Source organism: Cebidichthys violaceus, unplaced genomic scaffold, assembly GCF_023349555.1.
Source record: "Cebidichthys violaceus isolate CVI_PGR_0920_01 unplaced genomic scaffold, fCebVio1.0.p SCAF_1, whole genome shotgun sequence".
Lineage (NCBI taxonomy): Eukaryota > Metazoa > Chordata > Actinopteri > Perciformes > Stichaeidae > Cebidichthys > Cebidichthys violaceus.
The window spans coordinates 4,042,838-4,062,634 of NW_027176262.1; the positions used below are offsets into that span (position 1 = coordinate 4,042,838).

The 19,797-nt window shown below is 48.2% G+C and overlaps 2 protein-coding genes across 7 annotated transcripts in view; one reads left to right on the plus strand and one right to left on the minus strand.

The window, feature by feature from the left end:
* Positions 1 to 8,811, plus strand: part of LOC137869567 (centrosomal protein of 164 kDa-like) — a 13,219-nt gene extending 4,408 nt beyond the window's left edge. Inside the window, 23 exon segments of the mRNA XM_068707004.1 lie at positions 1 to 129; positions 132 to 248; positions 251 to 333; positions 335 to 482; positions 1,140 to 1,193; positions 1,289 to 1,413; positions 1,559 to 2,377; positions 2,454 to 2,585; positions 2,708 to 2,903; positions 3,377 to 3,451; positions 3,617 to 3,739; positions 3,843 to 3,986; positions 4,138 to 4,221; positions 4,307 to 4,375; positions 4,568 to 4,827; positions 4,926 to 5,111; positions 5,906 to 6,086; positions 6,193 to 6,300; positions 6,420 to 6,522; positions 6,999 to 7,361; positions 7,459 to 7,531; positions 7,649 to 7,759; positions 8,001 to 8,811. The exon segment at positions 1 to 129 is cut by the window's left edge and continues 98 nt beyond it. Coding sequence (XP_068563105.1) covers positions 1 to 129; positions 132 to 248; positions 251 to 333; positions 335 to 482; positions 1,140 to 1,193; positions 1,289 to 1,413; positions 1,559 to 2,377; positions 2,454 to 2,585; positions 2,708 to 2,903; positions 3,377 to 3,451; positions 3,617 to 3,739; positions 3,843 to 3,986; positions 4,138 to 4,221; positions 4,307 to 4,375; positions 4,568 to 4,827; positions 4,926 to 5,111; positions 5,906 to 6,086; positions 6,193 to 6,300; positions 6,420 to 6,522; positions 6,999 to 7,361; positions 7,459 to 7,531; positions 7,649 to 7,759; positions 8,001 to 8,097 — 3,780 coding nt within the window. The 3' untranslated portion in view covers positions 8,098 to 8,811.
* A 106-nt stretch (positions 8,812 to 8,917) lies between these two features.
* sidt2 (SID1 transmembrane family, member 2) lies at positions 8,918 to 19,122 on the minus strand. Of its 6 annotated transcripts, XM_068707005.1 has the most exons (27): positions 18,316 to 19,122; positions 18,087 to 18,205; positions 16,765 to 16,929; positions 16,629 to 16,674; positions 16,092 to 16,193; positions 15,612 to 15,695; positions 15,359 to 15,524; positions 15,004 to 15,097; positions 14,642 to 14,697; positions 14,382 to 14,408; positions 13,984 to 14,025; positions 13,799 to 13,876; positions 13,588 to 13,650; positions 13,112 to 13,227; positions 12,948 to 13,021; positions 12,751 to 12,817; positions 12,600 to 12,673; positions 12,305 to 12,428; positions 11,976 to 12,093; positions 11,717 to 11,853; positions 11,125 to 11,233; positions 10,960 to 11,036; positions 10,790 to 10,836; positions 10,594 to 10,699; positions 10,237 to 10,347; positions 9,902 to 10,015; positions 8,918 to 9,741 (listed from the first exon to the last, which is right to left on the minus strand). In XM_068707005.1, exons 1-27 carry the CDS (start codon positions 18,547 to 18,549, stop codon positions 9,679 to 9,681), a joined length of 2,613 nt encoding a protein of 870 aa, XP_068563106.1. In that variant the 5' UTR covers positions 18,550 to 19,122; the 3' UTR covers positions 8,918 to 9,678. The 6 variants fall into 6 exon arrangements, with proteins under 6 accessions (XP_068563106.1, XP_068563108.1, XP_068563107.1 ...); XM_068707007.1 differs by lacking the exon at positions 14,382 to 14,408 and having other exon boundaries at positions 13,984 to 14,022; XM_068707006.1 differs by lacking the exon at positions 14,382 to 14,408.
* Positions 19,123 to 19,797: the final 675 nt, after the last annotated feature.

A 19,797-nucleotide genomic window follows, 5' to 3' on the forward strand; every position in this document is an offset into this window, starting at 1 on the left:
GAAGGTGGAGGCAGTGAGGAGGAGGACAAAACTGACGAAGAGAAGGGTGAGCTAGAAGGAGGCGTAGATGAAGAAGAAGAAGAAGGGCCGAATGAGAGCGAGGAAGAGGAGGTGGAGATAAATACCGAAAAGAGAGAAAGAGGAGGAAAAGGAGGAAGAGGGAGGGCGAGATCGACGAGGCTTTGGAGAGATGCTCCCTGAGCCAGAGGAGACACACGGAGAGCGACGAGGAGGCGTTTAGAGAGACCGCGTACAGAGCGAAGGAGGAGAAACCGAGGGAGACGACCAATCGGATGCCCGAAAGCCCCAGAATGCATCGGAGAGCGAGCGGGAGGGCCGCGGAGGTTTCGGGGACTCGGGTCCGACCAGACGAGCTGAGCGGGAAGACGAAGCCGAGTGACCTTAAAACGCTCGACCTGAAGAGGAAAACTCTCGCTGGCAAGACGGAGAATGAGACTAAAAAATGCCCCCTTCCACCCGAGGTAGGGGTTTCGGTGTTGCCTCTCTGTGTGTGCATACACCCCACCCCACCACCCCCCACTCCTCCCCCACACATTGACTACCCGACCCTCTGCAAGCGGGGTGCATGTAGCTCCAGAATGCCAACTCCACTGCCTTAGGGGCTGAACGTCCTCACTCGCACGCTGGAGTATCACCTGAGCCCCTGAGGACTGGATTGGAACCTTCTGATCCCCCTTCTTTTCCCGTCCACAGTGCAGTTCTTTGGGCACATGCATAGTAGTGTCTTTTAGATTGTGCGCTTTGATTTTTTTTTTTTTTTGCTATTTGACCCGACACAGGACTCTCATCTCCCACCATGTCCCCCCCCCCCCACACCTTTTTTCAGAGTCTGCTTGCTTTCGATCACAGATCGTCTGATTTTTACTCGTTTGTGTCTTGCATGTGCGCGCTGCTTTTGACGTGTGTGCGTGTGTGTGTGTGTGTGTGTGTGTGTGTGTGTGTGTGTGTTTCTTAGCCTCTTTGGAAAACACAGCATGCATCGATGTTTCAGCGTTTGCCGGTGCGATATCTGTTTGTTCATTCAGAAGCCGCTGCCTCGTCGTTGAGCGTGTCCGTGTGTGTGTGTGTGTGTGTGTGTGTGTGTGTGTGTGTGTGTGTGTGTGTGTGTGTCGTTGCAGGAGTCCGAGGCCAGCGAGAACATGGAGGAGGCGTCGTCCTCCGTAGACATCAAGGTGCTCCGATCGCGCGGTTTGCGACACTTATTCACCGTCCATTCATTCCTTTCAAAACTCTTTCACCGTCAACCTGTGGTTTGTGTCCCCCGAAGCTGTCGGAGAAGGTGCGAGACATCAACGACCTGTCCGGCACCGTGAGTCCACTGGAGGGAGATGACAAAGAGGAAGAGGAGGGTGGAGGAGGGGCAGAGACGAAGAAGACGGAGGCTGCCAAGAGGTCTGTTGTCGTTTCGATATTGTTCCTGGAAAACCACTGCTGTGCTCAGAATAAGTTGCACCATCTGTTGAAGTGTTTCCTGTATTTGTTATTGTCTACCTTTATTCAGCCGTAGTGTTCGTATGACACCTTTCTCCCTCTTCAGACATTCGCAGGCCGCTGGCAAAGACGCCGCTCCGGCTCTGAAAGTTGACCGACTCGTCCTCCACCAGTCCAGCCCTTCGGCGTCCCTCTCAAGCCCGTCCCCTTCAGAGCAAGACGTCGGGCTCCGTCCGAAAACCGAAAGCCTCGGCACGACTCCGGGTCTGCAAAGGCCCGAGACCTCCAGGGGCCGGCTGGTCCGCACCTCCAGAACCCGACTCGAAGACGCTGAACTCCTCTTGCAACACCAAGAGGACTCACCGGGAGAAGAGCCAAGCTGGAGAATCCGGAGAGACAGAGAGAAGATAGAGAGGGAGGAAGAGGAAGGGGAGAGGAGGAGGGCAGAGAGAGAGGAGAGGAGTCTGAGGGAGAGGAAGGAGGAGAGGGAGAGGGCAGAGAGAGAGGAGAGGAGTCTGAGAGAGAGGAAGGAGGAGAGGGAGAGGGCAGAGAGAGAGGAGAGGAGTCTGAGAGAGAGGAAGGAGGAGAGGGAGAGGGCAGAGAGAGAGGAGAGGAGTCTGAGAGAGAGGAAGGAGGAGAGGGAGAAGGTAGAGAGAGAGGAGAGGAATCTGAGGGAGAGGAAGGAGGAGAGGGAGAAGGTAGAGAGAGAGGAGAGGAGTCTGAGGGAGAGGAAGGAGGAGAGGGAGAAGGTAGAGAGAGAGGAGAGGAGTCTGAGGGAGAGGAGGAAGGCAGATCGAGATGTGGAGGAGAGGGAGCACGTGACGAAGGAGAAGACGAGTAGAATGCTTCTCCTCCAAGAGGACCTGAGGAGAGAAGAGGAGGACGAGGAGAGGAGGCTGAAGGAGGAGAGCGAGGAGAGACTGAGGTGGGCATGGAAAGTGAAACATGCATTTACATTTCCTGCTAAAACATAAACAATGTCTGAAACCATGAATCCCCAGGGCTCTGCGGCAGCGTCTCCTGTCTAAGAGGAGAGAGGAGGAGGCCAAGCTGAATGAGGAGTCAGAGAGGACGCTGGAGGAGCTCAGAGAGTCCGCTCAGCAAGAGAGGAAGAGGCAGCAACTCCAACTCAGGTCAGAAACACAGAAACACTTGAGGCTGCAATGCAGACTTTCCATATCAATGGCAACACTTTGAGAACTCCTGCTTTATAGAATACGACTCTCGCAAATCAGCTGTGTCGTGGTGTGCTCAGGGAGGAGAGCGAGGTCCTGCTGAAGGAGCTGCGCGTCGCTCTAGAGGAGGAGCGAGCGGCGGAGCGCGGCCGACTGGAGGCCCAGAAGAGGCAGGACTCCGAGCGCCTGAAGGCGGAGTCAGAGGAGGAGCTTCAGGCGGAGAAGAGGAGACTCCGGGGAGAGAGGGAGGAGAAACTGAACTCCCTGAAACACGAGGTGACTGAGGGCGATTCCGGCCCGCTCGCTTTACGAGTTCAATATCATTTAGTCCAGGTTAATGTGTGAAAACGTAACCTGAAGCACTTCACTTTTAGTTTATTTCGGTTATGATGGTGCCATCAACTGTTTTACCGACATATTATTACAAATCCACAGAAAATACGCCTTTAAAATCCCCTTTTGGAAGTAAAATGTTGGTGCTACTGTGTAGTTCTTTGTGTCTGGGCAGCGCTACTGTTCCTGTTTGGTTTTAAGAAATGCATTAACAGGATACGACTCAACATTCTCTAAACACTGTTAATGTGTTGGGTTTATGTCAACATCAGACATACCTGGAAACACCACAAGAACCAGACCTCTGTGTTTGTTCTGGTTTGGGGCTACTCGGTGGCATTGGACTTGAGGGACTCGGATTAATGATCTGTCCAAATGTTCGGTGTCTGTGTTTGCTCTACTTTGTCTGTATAAAGGTGAAAATGACAGAGAGGAGGAGGGAACCCATGAGTCCACGACCTGAACAGCAACTGGCAGGGTACCAGCGAGAGGTCGGAGGACGCACACACACACACACACACACACACACACACACACACACACGCAGATTCTGCACAGAATTGCATCATCATGTGGATTTCTTTTCTCTTAATTTAATTTCACTCTAATATAACTTGTTGTTACCTGTAAACTGACCTTCGCCGTCGGCCGTCTAGCTGGCCGATGTTCTTCAGGAAGTGCGGGAGGAAGTGCAGCGAGATCACGAGAGGAAGCTGGAGCAGCTGAGAGAGGACCACAGGAGAGAGATGAACGGCATCAGAGAGAAATACCTCGACGAGGTCGGATGGTGGTTACCTTTCACAATCACATGCTCTCTATAGTGTGCCTTATTGTATTCAATGTGTGTGTGTGTGTGTGTGTGTGTGTGTGTGTGTGTTCCAGGAGACTGCTCAGAGGGCGCGCTTGCTTTCTACTCTGCAGGAGGAACGAGAGCATCTCCAGGCCTCGCACGCCGTCCAGCTGGAGAAACTCCGCATGCAGCTCAACGCACAGATACAAAAGACACAGCTGACGCACACGCGCAAGGTGAGGCCAGACGTTTGCTGACGATGCAGGGCCGAACTTGACTCCGCCTTTTAAGGTCTAAAAGGTCCACCTGGTGGGGTCCTCCATAGCCACCACGATCTAAGATAATGAACACTTTATTCCAGTGAATAAGTCTCATTTCTTCTGTTAGGAGTCAGAACTGGAGGATCTGGCCGGTCAGATGGAGCTGAGAGCCAAAGAGCTGAAGAGCCAGGAGGCCATGCTGCAGACCAAGGTCTGCTATCCCACACTGTGTGTACTGTTAATCACAGAAACACCAACCTGAACCACAGGGACTGACGGTTTCTGTCTCTTATCAGGCGGCAGATCTGAAGAGGAGGAGGAGGAAGCTTGGGGAGGAAGAGGAGGAAGTGGACAGACAGATAGAGGTGGGACATCCCACTTTCTCTTCATGAAAAGAGAGATTACATTCACCAACCGCATCCATCTCTCAACCCACTATTTCCCCACCCGTGTGTGTGTGTGTGTGTGTGTGTGTGTGTGTGTGTGTGTGTGTGTGTGTGTGTGTGTGTGTGTGTGTGTGTGTGTGTGTGTGTGTGTGTGTGTGTGTGTGTGTCCAGGCCTTACCCCGGCTGATCCAGCAGAGGGAGCAGCTGACGGAGGAGCTGGAGAGGATGAGAGAGGAGAAACATCAAGCCAGAGAACTCCTCCAGCGAGCGAGGCAGGAGAGGAGCGAGGCCAAGGAGGAGGAGGAGAGGCTGAGGGAGGAGAGGGACAAAGCCAGGGAGGAGAGCCGGCGGGCAAAGGAGGACAAGGCGCGGCTGGAGAGCAAGGTGGCGCTGCTGCAGGAGAGATGCGACCGCCTCAGTCACAGAGTCGGGTACAGTTTCACGCATGCTATTCAGTTTCAGCCAATCGAATGACTTAACTGAGGAGAATGCACAAGACTTTTTATTTATTTTTATTTTGTGCGATCAGTGAGCTGGAACAAAGCGACGGAGTGAGCGCCTCCCCCAGACCAGAACCTAAACAGGACAAGAAGAAGGCAGAGAAAGCCGAGGCGACGGCGCCCTCCGGTGACAGGAGAGACTCATCGCTGCATGTGGAAGACCTGGACGACCCGCCGCTCTCCCCTGTACCTGACAGCCACAGCAGCATGGACGAGTAAGGAGGGAGGGAGGGAGGGAGGGAGGGAGGGAGAGAGAGAGAGAGAGAGAGAGAGAGAGAGATGGAAAACTGAGAACACATTTGTGTTAAAGCATAATTTTTGGTATTTACAGGGTTCAGATATCTAATATTTTCACATATATGTGATTTTAATGCCACGATGATAATAATAACTTTTATTTATAGCACCTTTAAACAGTTTACAAAGTGCTTTGACAGACAAAGCAGCAAAAGCAAAGGCAATAAAAGAAAATACACTGAGAAATAAATCAAATACAATAAAATAATTTATTAAATAAATAATTTAGTAAAATAGTGTAAAGTAGTGTTCCCCCTGAAATTCTATTCAGAGCGAAATTGCCACTGAATGATGCTACAACTACTAATAAATGCATTTTATTTATAATAAATACATTTTATTTATAATAAATGCATTTTATTTATAATAAATAATTTTATTTATAATAAATGCATTTTATTTATAATAAATAAATTGTATTTATAATAAATGCATTTTATTTATTATAAATACATTTTATTTATAATAAATACATTTTATTTATAGAGGGCTTTTCAGGATACTTAAAGACACTTTACACAAAAAGTTATATTAAAGAATCTAGAGAACTAAAACTTATAAGTTCCTAAAGGACCTGGAGTAAGGACCCCCTTACTCCAGGTCCTGGATGTTGGGACCAGGTGGGGACTGTGGTCATAATTTGGTTCACTGTTGATCAGAACATTCGTGCGTTTGACCTCGTCCCTCATCCCCACACCTCTCTGTTGTCCAGGTTCAGACGCTACATCTCCTCTCATGGAGCATCCATCCAAAAAACCAAACTCTTCCTGGAGAGGGAGAGCAGCCGGCTGATGGAGAGACAGGCAGCCCTGCGGGCGGCCCAGACCAGCTCCTCCCAGGACCCCGACCAGGATGGAGGGGTGACCGAGGAGGTGATAAGAACCCTCCAGCAGGTAGGCAGGAAAATAACAGTGTGGCGTGACGAGGAGGTAAGGTGACGGGGGTTGTGATTCTGAAATAGGTTGATGAGCGCTGCTTCCTTTCCTGTCGCTCCGTCAGGAGGCCAGAAACGTGGTGGAGCTGCAGCGGACGGTTCAGAGAGGAAACGCTCTCCTGCGGAGGAAAGAGGAGCAGCTGCAGCAGCTCGAGAGCTCGATGGCAGAAGAGGTCAGGAGAGAAAGCGCCCGCCTGTGTCTGACCTCTGACTGTAGTACTTCTCTGAGGACCTGTTGTACTTTCTGTGAAAAGGACTTTAAAGTTCTTTGGACTTTGTTCTGTCTGTGCAGCCGTTCATTGAGGATCTGTCTCGGCTGGCAGGAGAGAGGAAGGTGACTTTTGATGTGACTGAATCTGACCTCAGCAGCACTCTGGACCCACCAGATAGGACAGGTAGCACATAATTAAGGTTTAATTACCAAAGAAACGGAGATATTCAATGTTTTTATTGCCATAGTGCTGATATTCATCTGCTCTTATCAGGTTATCATTTCAGCTACACTTAGATATCTCTCTCTCTCTCTCTCTGTATGTCTCTGTCTGTCTCTCTCTGTCTCTCTGTCTCTGTCTGTCTCTGTCTGTCTCTGTCTGTCTCTCTCTGTCTCTCTCTGTCTCTCTCTCTGTCTCTGTCTCTCTCTCTCTCTCTGTCTCTCTCTCTCTCTGTCTCTCTGTCTCTCTGTCTCTGTCTGTCTCTCTCTGTCTCTCTCTCTGTCTCTGTCTCTCTCTCTGTCTCTGTCTCTGTCTGTCTCTCTCTCTCTCTCTGTCTCTCTCTGTCTCTGTCTCTCTCTCTGTCTCTCTCTCTGTCTCTCTCTGTCTCTCTCTCTGTCTCTCTCCCTCTCTCTCTCTCTCTCTCTCTCTCTCGTCATCAGGTCACCCCACCGTCCCGGACAAAGTCCAGGAGTTAGCGGAGTCCCTGCAGCAGATCTCACGCCAGCTCCACACCGTCCTGAGTGCGTTGGGCTCACTGGCGCCGAGGCAGAGCGCCACACCTTACGCCGCCTTTCCTCCGCCTCAGCATCACTCCTCCCCAGCTGCCTCGCTCATGCACCAGATGCACACCCTGAGCTCCGGCTCCTCGGCTCCGCCTCCCCCTGCGAGGCTCCCGGAGCCGTCCTGGACCTGGGCGCCCCAGGGCGGCTCCCCAGCCACCCCGTTCTTCAGCACCCCCATCAGCAGTGGGCCGAGGGCCTCCGAGGACCTCTTCAACAGCCGCTGGAGCCAGATATTCCCCAGTACGCCGACAGACGCCTCGTGTAGCTTTAGACTTAGTGAAGCACCATTCATTTGGTATAAAAATGTTTTTTTTAATCAGTTTGTTGTGTTCTCCAGGAGCAGCCATGGACCCCATCGCCTCCAGCACCATGGGGTCTACCTCTGCTTACTCATCATACACTCCTGCTAGGTATCCTGCAATACACCTCTACTACTATCATAGATCACACACATATCAACGCCGTCTTGAATGTGTGTGTGTGTGTGTGTGTGTGTGTGTGTGTGTGTGTGTCTTTGTGTGTTAAAGTGAACACGGTCGCAGCCTGCGGAAGTCAGCGGAGGTGGACGGCCAGAGGCTGCAGGGGCTGATCGACGGCAACAAGAGGTGGCTGGAGATGCGCAAGAAGGACACCAGCATGTATCCTTCTATCACACACACACACACACACACACACACACACACACACACACACACACACACACACACACACACACACACACACTAATGAAAGTATTGTGTTTAATCTCCAAAAGGAGCTCACAATCCAGTGTCTGGATTCCAACCCCTTCTCATTGTACCTGTTCTACACTGACATGCTGTATGCACAGCGTTAATCGTCAGTTTTGGTGCCGTCACGGTCTTTAACTCTGCCTTCCAGACCTCTGTTCACTCGCTATCGCGCTCCTCCGACCAAGAGCAGCCTGGTCCAGCTGGGCCTGGACGACAACAACCAGATCAGAGTCTATCACTACTGAGGACGAGTCCCGTCGCGCTGTGCGACCGGCGGTGAAGGACTTTGGAGCGTTTGGCGGCCGTGGAAGGCGATGTCAGCGTTTGTGACGCTTGGCAGTGCAAAGGTTTATAGGGAAAAGTCCGACCTCCTCTGCCTGTAATTGGAGGAAGAGATGACTGCAGAGGACTTGGCAATTCAGGGACTCTGTAGCTCAGTGGCGGTTCGTCCTTTAGCAACCCCGATGTCGTCGGTTCGATTCCCCGGCTCCTACTGTCCGCATGTCGGAGCGAGAACCCTGAGTCCTTACAGCAGCCCACTGCTCCTAAACACGCTCACATTTCATGTATGCACCTGTATGAGGATTTAGATGTTTACCCTCCAGCATTAGACATGGCTGTGAGCAACAGTTGAGGCACAATGTTTACAGCTCCACGCCAGACTGTGTGTTTAAATGCTTGTTTACGTTGATGTCGAATGGGAAAGTGACGACAATCACAGAGACGTTTTTGTGGAATAGACATTAGAATCCCTGTTTGTACAAAAATGGACTTTTATTTGACATGAATTACTTCTCCATATTCCACAGATGTTGACGCGTCATTAGCAGCGAGCCAGTGATTAGTGTACACTTTGTTGTGCGGGTAGAGAAAACACGTATTCCGTGCGTTTGTGTGTGTGTAAATAAATGCTGTATTTTTCTATGGAATATTTTAATAAATATCATTTGACATACTAATGTATTGTGTCCTAGTAAAGGCTAGTACCTGGTTGTGGTACTGTATTATATGTTCACAGAGAACGTGTGTTTGAGTTCACGCTGAAGGTCAAAGGCAGAGGTCACATTCAGAATCTGAAAATGAGACTTTATTCAGTAACCGCTCATTGCAATGTTTGACATTAATATCACATTATTCCCCCCCCCATACAGTACAGTGCAGAAAATACCTTCGCATTCAGTCTAGGGCAGTCGAAAAGTCAATACAATCATCACCATCATCATCATCATTAATATTCTCCAATGAGAAGGACGGCTTAGCTGGAGGATCTGACCAATCAGAGCACGGTATGTGAAATGATTAGAACATTAAAAGGCCACTGACAGACTGGACAAAGTTCATGTTCTCACATTTATGTTTGTAAACACACACAGCATATAAACAGCATAAAAACATTTCAAAATGCATCGCTGACTTGCAGGTCAAATGTAATGCTGACAGTATAAAATAAGTTAATCGTATAGTTGTTGTTTTAGCGAGTTTACGTCGTCATCTCCAGCACGAGGTTAAGATCCATTACAACGGTTACATCGACGATGGCAGCGAGAGGACAAAAACACACGTCGGCGTCGCTCAGCGTCCACCCGGGCTCTTCATTGGCACGTGTGTGTGTCCATACAGGTGAGGGGGAGGGGCTACCGCTCCTCCCTCGATTGGCTGATTAGCTGTACAGCCCGTGGGGGGGGACGGAGGGAAACAGGCTACTGGCTGTGCTCGTTCAAAAAACACAAAAAGGAGATGCAAACGGAGCGAGAGAGAGAGAGAGAGACGAGGGGTCGATAAGGCAGAGAGGAGGAGCCGAGCTCATCGCAGGAGATCTTGCATATCTAGAAGGCGAAGATCTTGTCTCTCTGGACGGTGTCCAGGTCGTCGTCCATGGTCAGGAGGACCTGGGAGGGGAACCCGGGAGGCTAGTTAGAGTTCACTGGTTTCAAGTTTTATACTTAAAATATCACCATCAGCTAGCCCCGTCAAGTATTTACTGTATTGCCATTAATTGTTCACATTTATGCTTTTATTTCTTTTGGTGTGCACGCCATGTGATCGTACCAGGAAGGAGCCGAACATGGCGATGGAGGAGAGGAAGTGCCAAATGTCGTGGTCGTCAAAGAACGAAAGCAGGATACAGTCCCTGTTGTGCTCACGAGACTCCGCGGGAGTTTTCTGCATCAGGAGAGAGAGAAACGCACACACACACACACACACACACACGGTAAACTATAAATACACAGAGACAACGTGTGCTCTGACAGGCTAAAGGTTCAGTGTAAAACTAACGCTCCATCTGTGTAACTCTAAGTCTACATCCACACTAATACGTAACGAGATAAGATAATCCTGTGTGTGTGTGTGTGTGTGTGTGTGTGTGTGTGTGTGTGTCTGACCTGCCAGGTGCTGAGACCCTGGAAGAAGAAATACAGTGCAAGGCCCCAGACCACGGCTGTGAACAGAATACACACCAACGCCAGACACTGGATCCTCTCACCGCTCCGCAGCTAAAACACACAGACAGACAGACAGACAGACAGACAGACAGACAGACAGACAGACAGACAGACAGACAGACAGACAGACAGACAGAGACAAACACACACACAGAGAGACACAGAAAAAAATGTTTGAACCATTTTCTGCTTTTTTAATAAATCTAAACGCTGCTTAAAAAACCCCCGCAAACACACACACACACACACACACACACACACACACACACACACACACACACACACACACACACACACCTTCATAATGATGTAAAAGGCAAAGTAGAGCAGCAGGTTGCAGATGGCGATGGCCAACAGGTAGGAGGCGAAGTCGTTGGGTCTCTCTATGAGGCCATAGGCAGCTCTACAGAGAGGAGGAAGGAGACACACAGATGAAGTCAGCCTGTTGTTCTGCACCGTCTGCTCATTCCACAAACACACCGCGCTTACTTACAGAGACCAGTTGACTATGTTCCCCATAACGAGCAGAACCATCCGGTCCTGTGAGACAGAGGGAGGGAGACAAGTTACGGGTGATTTGGACTCAATACAGGACACACGGTGGTTCTTATGAGGTTCTTTGTAAACTGGTGTTGAAGCAGCCGTCTCCGGGTCGTTACTCACGATGTACATAGGTCCGCTGCACTGCCGGATGCAGTCTGTGTAGATGACGTACACCATCCTGCGCAGGATCCCGGAGTCTGAAGCAAACGCGTGCGGACAGATGTTAGCTGCAGACCAAAGCACTGCTCCAGAGGGTGAGGTTCAAACACAAGAGGGTGATCTTACCCAGCCGCCATCGGCCCATGTAGTACAGCTGTGTGCTGAGGAGCATGGTGGCCAGAATGTGGATCACCGAGAAAATGATCCAGAAGACCGTGTTTCCTTTCCCAAACACCTGCGAACGGATCGTCACAGACATGAGTATCGCGTGTGTGTGTGTGTGTGTGTGTGTGTGTGTGTGTGTGTGTGTGTGTGTGTGTGTGTGTGTGTGTGTGTGTGTGTGTGTGTTAAAGGGACAGTGTGTAGGATTTAGTGGCAGCACGGCGGTGAAGATGTAGATTGCAACTAACTGAACAAGGCTCTCTTTAGAGCCGGTGTTTGGTTTGTCCATTCCAGGCTACTGTAGAAAACACAATCACTTTGAGCTTCAGGTGATTATACACCGACGAAAACACATTTATGAATATTATATTCCATCTCTGCCGATAAATCTCCCTAAATCCTACAAACTGCTACTTTAAACATCCCTAAGACCTTGTGGTGTACCTGTGTGTGTGTGTGTGTGTGTGTATATACCTGTGTGTGTGTGTGTGTGTGTGTGTGTGTGTGTGTGTCTGTGTGTGTGTGTGTGTGTGTGTGTGTGTGTGTGTGCACGTACCACTCCCAGCACAGAGAAGAAGATGACCCCGGCCAGGCAGGCGTATGCAGTGTAAGCGCTGGCGTTGATGTCTGGGTGTCTCTTCTGGTACAGCTTCAACATACACAGTCCAGCGATCATGTACATGAAGGAGGTGTCTGGGGAGGAACACACAATCAGAATGGAGGACTGGGAGGACGGGCTGGGGAAAAAAAAGTGATTCTGCTACAAGAAACATGCAGTCCTGGGTGGGAGGACACGCACGAGCAGCGAGTCTTACCGAACTGGAAGTTGGTGTAGTTGGGACAGACGTGGTAGCAGGCGCTCAGCAAGCCCTCCATCATCAGAGCCGTCCCCATGGCGTAATACAGACCGAAGTGCTTTGGGATGCCACATTCCTGTGAGGTGGGAGAGAGGAACATTTCATAAACACAACTCCTTGACTTCCACATGTGCTGCATGTCTCTGGATGCGCCTCCATCTTCCCTTTAATCCCTCCCATCTCTGACTTTATTACCCAGTAATAAGAGCTGAGCGCCGTCTTTAGCCGTGTGTGTGTATGTGTGTGTGTGTGTGTGTGTGTGTGTGTGTGTGTGTGTGTGTCTTTACCAGCGCGTTGAGGTCGTTGCGGACCAGAGCTCTCTGGTGGACGATATCTCTTTTGAGGATGATGAGGAGGAAGAGGAGTCCCAGCAGCACGTAGCCGAGGTTACTGAGGATGTTGTTGAACGCGCTGCGTGCGAAAACAAAGGCACTTTTAACGTCAGCGCTTTTAAAAAGACAGGTGTGTGTGTGTGTGTGTGTGTGTGTGTGTGTGTGTGTGTGTGTGTGTGTGTGTGTGTGTGTGTGTGTGATCTGCTGCGGGGTTGTAACGACACATTCGCATCGGGAGATAACCACGCACCTTAGAGCCCCCAGAGGGTGGGCACACAGGAAGTTGTAGAAGCAGATGTCCTGGTTTCCTGTGACGTTGACCACCTGAAGAACAGAGGGCCGGTTTAACATCTTTAGTTTAAATCACAGCTCGTATAATCACAGTTTGGTGTCTCGCGTACCGTCTGATAGGTGATGACCAGCTGGACAACCGGAAGCGCGTAGAACACGGCGATGGTAGCGATGTTCCTGCAGAGAAGACAATCATGAGACTTCATAATTATGACGATAAAAGGAACCTTTGTTATTGTATCGTAGTTGAATCCACTCTTAATGGTACTTTTGTGTTTTTTGTCTCTGTCAAACCCAACGTCCTCACCAGAAGTAGATTTGGTATTTCTTGCTGAGGATCCTCTTGTCTTTGCGGGACAGGTCAGCCACATATAGGAATTTCTGCAACGAGGTGAGGACATCGTTACTCGTCTCCGAGGAGTGGCGTTCATTTAAAACAGCGTGACCCAAAGACGGGGAGGCGGGGCGTACCTTGGTGCGGACGATGTTTTTGTCCGAGTTGATGTCATCCAGCGTGTCATAGTCGTCCTCCTCCACAGAGCTCAGAGACTCATGCCGGCTCCGTCCAACACTGTCCAACGATCGCTCTGATGGAGGAGGGAGGAGGGAGGAGAGGAGAGGTCAAGGCAAGATAAGGAAAAAAGGCTTCTTTTTTTTTTTTTTTCTCTCAATGGTGCGAAGGTGTTCAAACACATCACACCTTTTGAAATGAGTTTGCAATTTCCAAATTAAACAGAACTATCAGAGTGATTGTTGGCACTTGGATCTGTGTTGTCTTGCTGTTCATTTCAATTGAATCAGATTAGGAATCAGGCCACTTCCTGGCATCGACGTCTACGTAAGTCTCATCGATGTTTGATTCACAAACGTGCTGATTGGTTTTTTGTTTTTTTTAACTCTTGATTTAAACGCTGATTAAACCGATTAAGCGGCAGTGTGTGTGTCACCGATACGGATGGCTAAGTGATGAAGGTGATTGAGGATTGGCCGACGTTTGAAAGGCTCCTGTCCTGATGAACAGAAGAAAAAAAAAAAAAAAAAAGAGACAAGAAACCGGTGAGGAACTAGAGCAAGGCTGGCAGGAAGCCGTCCGCGAGCCCGACTGTGGAGGCATATACTGCGAAGTGACGAGCGGCGGGACGGAAGAAGAGTCCGTACCGATGTATCCGTAGTTGTTGTCGGTGGACGTGGCGCTGTCCGTGATGGCCTCTGAACTCAGTGTGCTGCCGTTGTCGGCTGGAGGAAACAAACAAACAAAAAAAAAGAAAAAAAAAAGGTTTGAATTCGACGTCCGCACAAACAAACAAAGACGTCATCAACAGTAGAACTGTCCCAAAACTCACCAAAGGAGCCGTATTCATATGGGGAGGCTGGAGCTTTGCCTGCTGAAACACACACACACACACACACACATTTAAAACTAACAAGTAAAAATAGATGCACACACACAGAGACGAGCACCACTACAACCAACACTTAGTGTCGTAACCCTGCACACTGAAGCGCTAATGCATAGTTAGTGCGTGAACACGTGCGGTTATCTCCAGTATTCTACCGTATTCTTTTGTTTGTCAAAGTGTGTCGTTAGCATTGTGGACTATACGCTGTAATAAACTCAGACATCAAGGATTACTGTGGCAAAACACAGGAGTTCTAGTCGGTGAGCGAGTGCATGCAGATCACAGCACAGACGACAAACACAGTGAGAGAGAGCCGGGCGGTAAGAACAGCGTCGTTATACCGTCTCCGTTCTTCCCGAGCAGAGAGGCTGAAGCAGGCGTTAGGGCGAGGGAGAGAGAGTGAAAGACACACATTCAGTACATAAAGAAAAGCTTGAGAGTTATTATTATTATCATCATCATACCGCATTGTTAAGCGTAGGTAAACATGGTCTACTCTACGGTACAGGTTCAGGACTTTGAATGAAAATGGTACGCTCCGCAACGCAATCTAACGAGCCCCTTTAACGGGCCGGTCCATCGCGGCCAGTTGCTGGGTTACCTGTCTCGGCAGGCGACATGTCAGCGGGAATCTGGAACACCTCTCTCTTCTTCATCCTGCAGACACATGCAAATTCAAAGTCATCTGTATTCAGCGTGGCGTTCCTCCTGCAGTGCAGCTGTATAAATCTACATCCTTTCATTAGACATAAGCACCCCGGGGGTCGGAAACCCGGGGACCAAATAAAGATCGTCAACTTGTAATGCGATGTGTTTTTAGATGATCTCTCATGTCTTTAATCACGTTTAATAACCAAACTAAATCCCGATTGAGGCTAATAAAACCGTCTCTGTGACCTGGAGTGAGCGCAGACATCCGTGCGCTCAACTCCCGGATGATGACGTCACTGACTGTTGACTTACCGCTTGTTCTCCACACAGGCCATGAGCAAGGTGAGCAGATAGAAGGAGAGGAAGATCCCCAGACAGAACAGCATGCCCATCACATACACCTCGGCTGTGGAGAGCGAAGACAGAGCGTTCACACGACTTTAAAAAAAATATCAAAACCTTTAGTTATGCATTGTTTCTTTCTCTTCTTCTTCTACTTTTGGGAGCCCTGGGTTTCATCAAAATCGATTTCCCACAGTTGCACGGTATATTTTACCCCAAAGAAACACCATGAACCGGACAACACCTCAATAGGTATGTTCGCTTTTTAACCGGTGGCCGTTTTAAAAACCCGCTCGATGGCGTACAACTAATCCACGCGGCTCACATTTGATGGCAGGCGTGACGACCACGTCGATGACCTTGCTGCGGTTGCCGGCGTCGATGAGCTCATCGGGACGGAGGGGGTAGAAGCGCAGCGGACCGCCGCACGCCTCGTCCTCCGTCTTCACCACCACCACCACGTAGAAGCTGTTGCTGGGAAAGTCTTTTCTCTAAGAAGACAATGGGGGGGGGGAGGGGACGTCAGAAAGACGAGCGGTGTTTTTATTACTGCGGGGCCTTTGTGTCTGGCATCTCACCTGCACAGTGATCGCGCCTTTTTTGGTCATCGTCTGGTACATCCCGATGAAGGCCACGTTGTTGTCGAGGTCGTAGACGGGACACTGGAGGGAGGGAGGGAGGGAGGGAGGGAGGGAGGGAGGGAGAGAGAGAGAGAGAGAGAGAGAGAGAGAGAGAGAGAGAGAGAGAGAGAGAGAGAAGCATTTAAATATTAATCACAAGAGGGAACAACAGGCTACAGAAACAGAACACAGTGACTCTTAGGCATGAAATAATAATGAATAAAAAAAAGGAACATTAAGAACATTATACAATCGTTTGCACCGACTCTGTTGCAATGAGATCAGTTATGGCCTCTCGTGGCTCAGTGGTGTTACTGCATGCTGACAACAATGCCAGGGGCCACTTGAGGACAGCAGCTGTCTGGTTTGAGGTGACGGGGGAGGAGGGACGGGGGAGGAGGGATGGGGGGAGGAGGAGGGAGGAGGGAGGAGGTGTACCTGGATGTCCTGGATGGACATGACGGAGCAGGGAAAGGCCGAGTCCGAGTTGACTTTTACGATCACAGTGTCCACCCCGTCCGGGAAGACATACTTGAAGTACTGGGAGGAAGAAGAAGACAAAGGGTTCAGGAAAGGGAATGATTAGAGGAGACGAGAGACGAAAACACAGAGTCAAATGAGGTAAAAGAAAAAAATCATGTTTTTCGGTCTTTTCTTCACTCTCTAGTGACGAATAACAACAACAACAAGATGAAGTAGCCGGCGACAACACTGACTGATCTGATTATTATTACTAAGAGGTTTATTATCTGTGAGGGGCTACAAAAGGCCAAAAAGGAAACACTACTTTGTTCCCGTTTTTTTTCAAAGAAATGTCACTGAATAATTGAGTAAAAGGTGAATTTCCCTTTGTTCTTACTGCCTCAGCTTCTCTCATGTTTCTCGTCACCCCCTCTCACTTCCTGTCTGCTACCAACACACTCTGTGAAACCAGCGCTTGTAAACACACAGAGCTTCAGCATCGCGCGGCCATACCTGAGGTTGTGACGGCGACGCGGTGAAGCTGAACTTCTTGTCCGTACTGTAATCAAAAAAAGGTGAAGAAGAACACGTCAGACATCAGCTGTCGGTCAAAACAAAAATTAGGCTTTTCTAAACGGACGTCACTCACTGCAGGGTGAAGCTCTCGACGCGGCTGACCCTGAGCTGGTAGTTTGTACCCTGGGTGGAGAGGGTGGAGACGTCCACAAAGAAGTACTGGGTCTCCGAGGCGACCCGGGTCGGAGGCTGGCACAACGTCCGGCCCACATGATTGTACGGGTACTTCCTCTGGTAGCTTGAGGGGAGAGAACAGGCGAGCTCATGTTCACATTCAAAAAGGTCGAGTTTGAGTCTTGAGTTTGAATCTCTTTTATGTGAGTGTTTTTTAATGTTAACTTTTTTTATAATGTATTTTATGTCATTTGTATTTATTTATTCCAAGGTCTTTGCCTTTGTAGTCCTAGACATGACAGATTATTTAATGAAGAAATAAAATCAAAGCACAAAGACGGACTTGTTATGAAATCATTCTATCAGATAATTGAATTTAATGGGAGTTCACTTCCTTCTGCTTCAGAATCAGACGACCCAACTACATAATGCATCTTCAATAATCTCTGAGCAAAATCAGCAAATACAAAGCTCAGCTCAGTTCACACAGAACATTTGTCTTTTAAAGAGCGCGTGCGACAGACGCCACGTGAAACAGAAGGGACTCCGCTCTGATGACTCTGACGACGCTCATCGAGGAAGTGAAAGTCCAAAGTGTCTTAAGAGATCTGCTGAAACACGGCGTTCCGGGAAAAACCACATGTGCAAGAGTGTGCCGAGGTAATTCTGGTGTTGCGCAACAACAGAGGGGACCTTGGAGCGTGTGAGCCACGGATCACATCACAGGTGGGCTGTTAGCCAATGGCTAATAAACAGCTAGCCTCCAAAGAAAGAATGAACATCTGCGGTTCTAGAACATGTCCACACACACACACACACACACACACACACACACACACACACACACACACACACACACACACACACACACACACACACACACACACACACAACTATCACATCTCCAAATAAGAGGCCGACGCCAAAACAAGAACATTAGCTTCATGGCGTGAGCTGAAGTCATCACTGTTTACTATCAGACACTCCCTTAGGAGGATCCTTGGATTAATACTTTGTATTATATTTACTGAACAAATATGAACCACACAGTGGACAAATATACTGTGGACGAGAAAGGCAAGATTCTCAATTACACAAAACATGTGACAAACTGCTAAGCCCACATTCTAATTAAACTATATTAATAATAATACTAATAATAGGCAACAGAGGACACTACACTTGTGTTCTTTTTCTTTAAAGAGCATGCTTGCAGGTGGGCGCAGTGTGTGTGTGTGTAGTGCACATAAAGTGTGTGTGTGTGTGTGTGTGTGTACTCACAGGCCTCTTAGAATGAGAGGGATCTGAAAGGACAGCACAGCTTGCTTCTGCCGCACCACGAACAGGATGGGACTCTCGAAGCCCTGTGACACATCCACGGTCACGCGTACTCCCTCCGACTGGCACCCCCAAAAAAAGAAAGAAAAAAAAAGAAAAAAAAGAAAATCTCTCACCACACTTAATGTCAGTTAATGAGACAAATAAACACCAGTGTTCGTATAAAACTCACCTTATTCCTGGAGACCGTGTGGTTGAACGCATAGATGGTCTGGTTTTCACTCGTGACGGTGTCGTTGTAGATGATGTCGAATTCGGCATCTTTCTGAACCACGTTCTTGGACTCCCCCAGCGCCCCACCACCAAAAACAAACTGGGTCACACAGAACCAGAGCAGGACCCAACATGGAGCTGGTCCACAGCAGCTTTCTTTATGTCGAGACTTCCAGCAGCTCCGTAACACCATTTTGTCTGACACCGTCTTCCTAAAGAGGAACTGATATCTAACCCCCACCCTGCGGCAACACTAATGACAACTCCACCCCATTCAACAACTATTACCCGGTTATTAAGCTAGCTTAACCAACAATAACAGTAGCAGCTGCTAACTGACGAGCTAAGGACACCAGCTGGGTGTTCACATTAGCTAAGAAATGAGCTCCTCGTATTGATGCAGGTCCGTAACAAACCCCCCCCGCTATAAAATCAATAGCACACGTCCCAACAAGTTGACAACGGTCGTCAATCCCTCTTCAGCTGAAAGACTGAGCCGAGCAGTTAGCTAGCCGTACTAGCGTTAGCATCGTTGGTCAGGACGCTGCTGAGGCAGCTCCGTGTTTTGATTATCGGGAGTTCGGCTTCCGTGTTAAAAATAAAACATCACGAAGTGTTTTTTTGTTTTTGTTTTCAGAAGTCTAGTCCAGCGTGAGAGGTTGTCGCGGCCTTTATTTTTGCGGTGGCGCCGCCGCGGCGTTGTTGTGCAAAGTATTTCTCGTGCGGATGGTTATGAGATTCAGCGTGTTTACAGTGTGGAAAGGAAAAAAAAAAAAATCAGTGACATTAGCGCCCCCCCCCCCCCTCCACGCTCAGACAGTAAACAAACTGCGCGCGACGTCATGACGTCATGTCTATGCCTTCTACGACTCGAGATCAGAACAGGGTTAAAAAGTTATGATATGATTTACTTTGATTATAGCTGTAAATATAGCTGTGTGTTACAGATATATACCTATATATATATATATATACTGTATATACATACATACATACATACATATGTATATATATATATATATATATATATATATATATATATACTGTATATACATACATACATACATATGTATATATATATATATATATATATATATATATATGTGTCTATACATATATACATATATATATATATGTATATATAGAAAAAACCAGGAGTATAAATATATATATTTATATTTTAAATATATGTTTATATGTTTCTGTCTTTTTATATTATATATATAATAATAATAATAATATACAAGACACAAAAGAAAAAAAACAGTAGTATATATGTATATATATTTATACTCCTGTTTTTTTCTTTTTACTGTAACTGTCTTTTTATATTATATATTGTATATTTATTTGTATATATATATATATATATAAATATATATACTGTATATATACATATATTTTTTGTGTGCATATATACACACACAAAAGAAAAAAACAG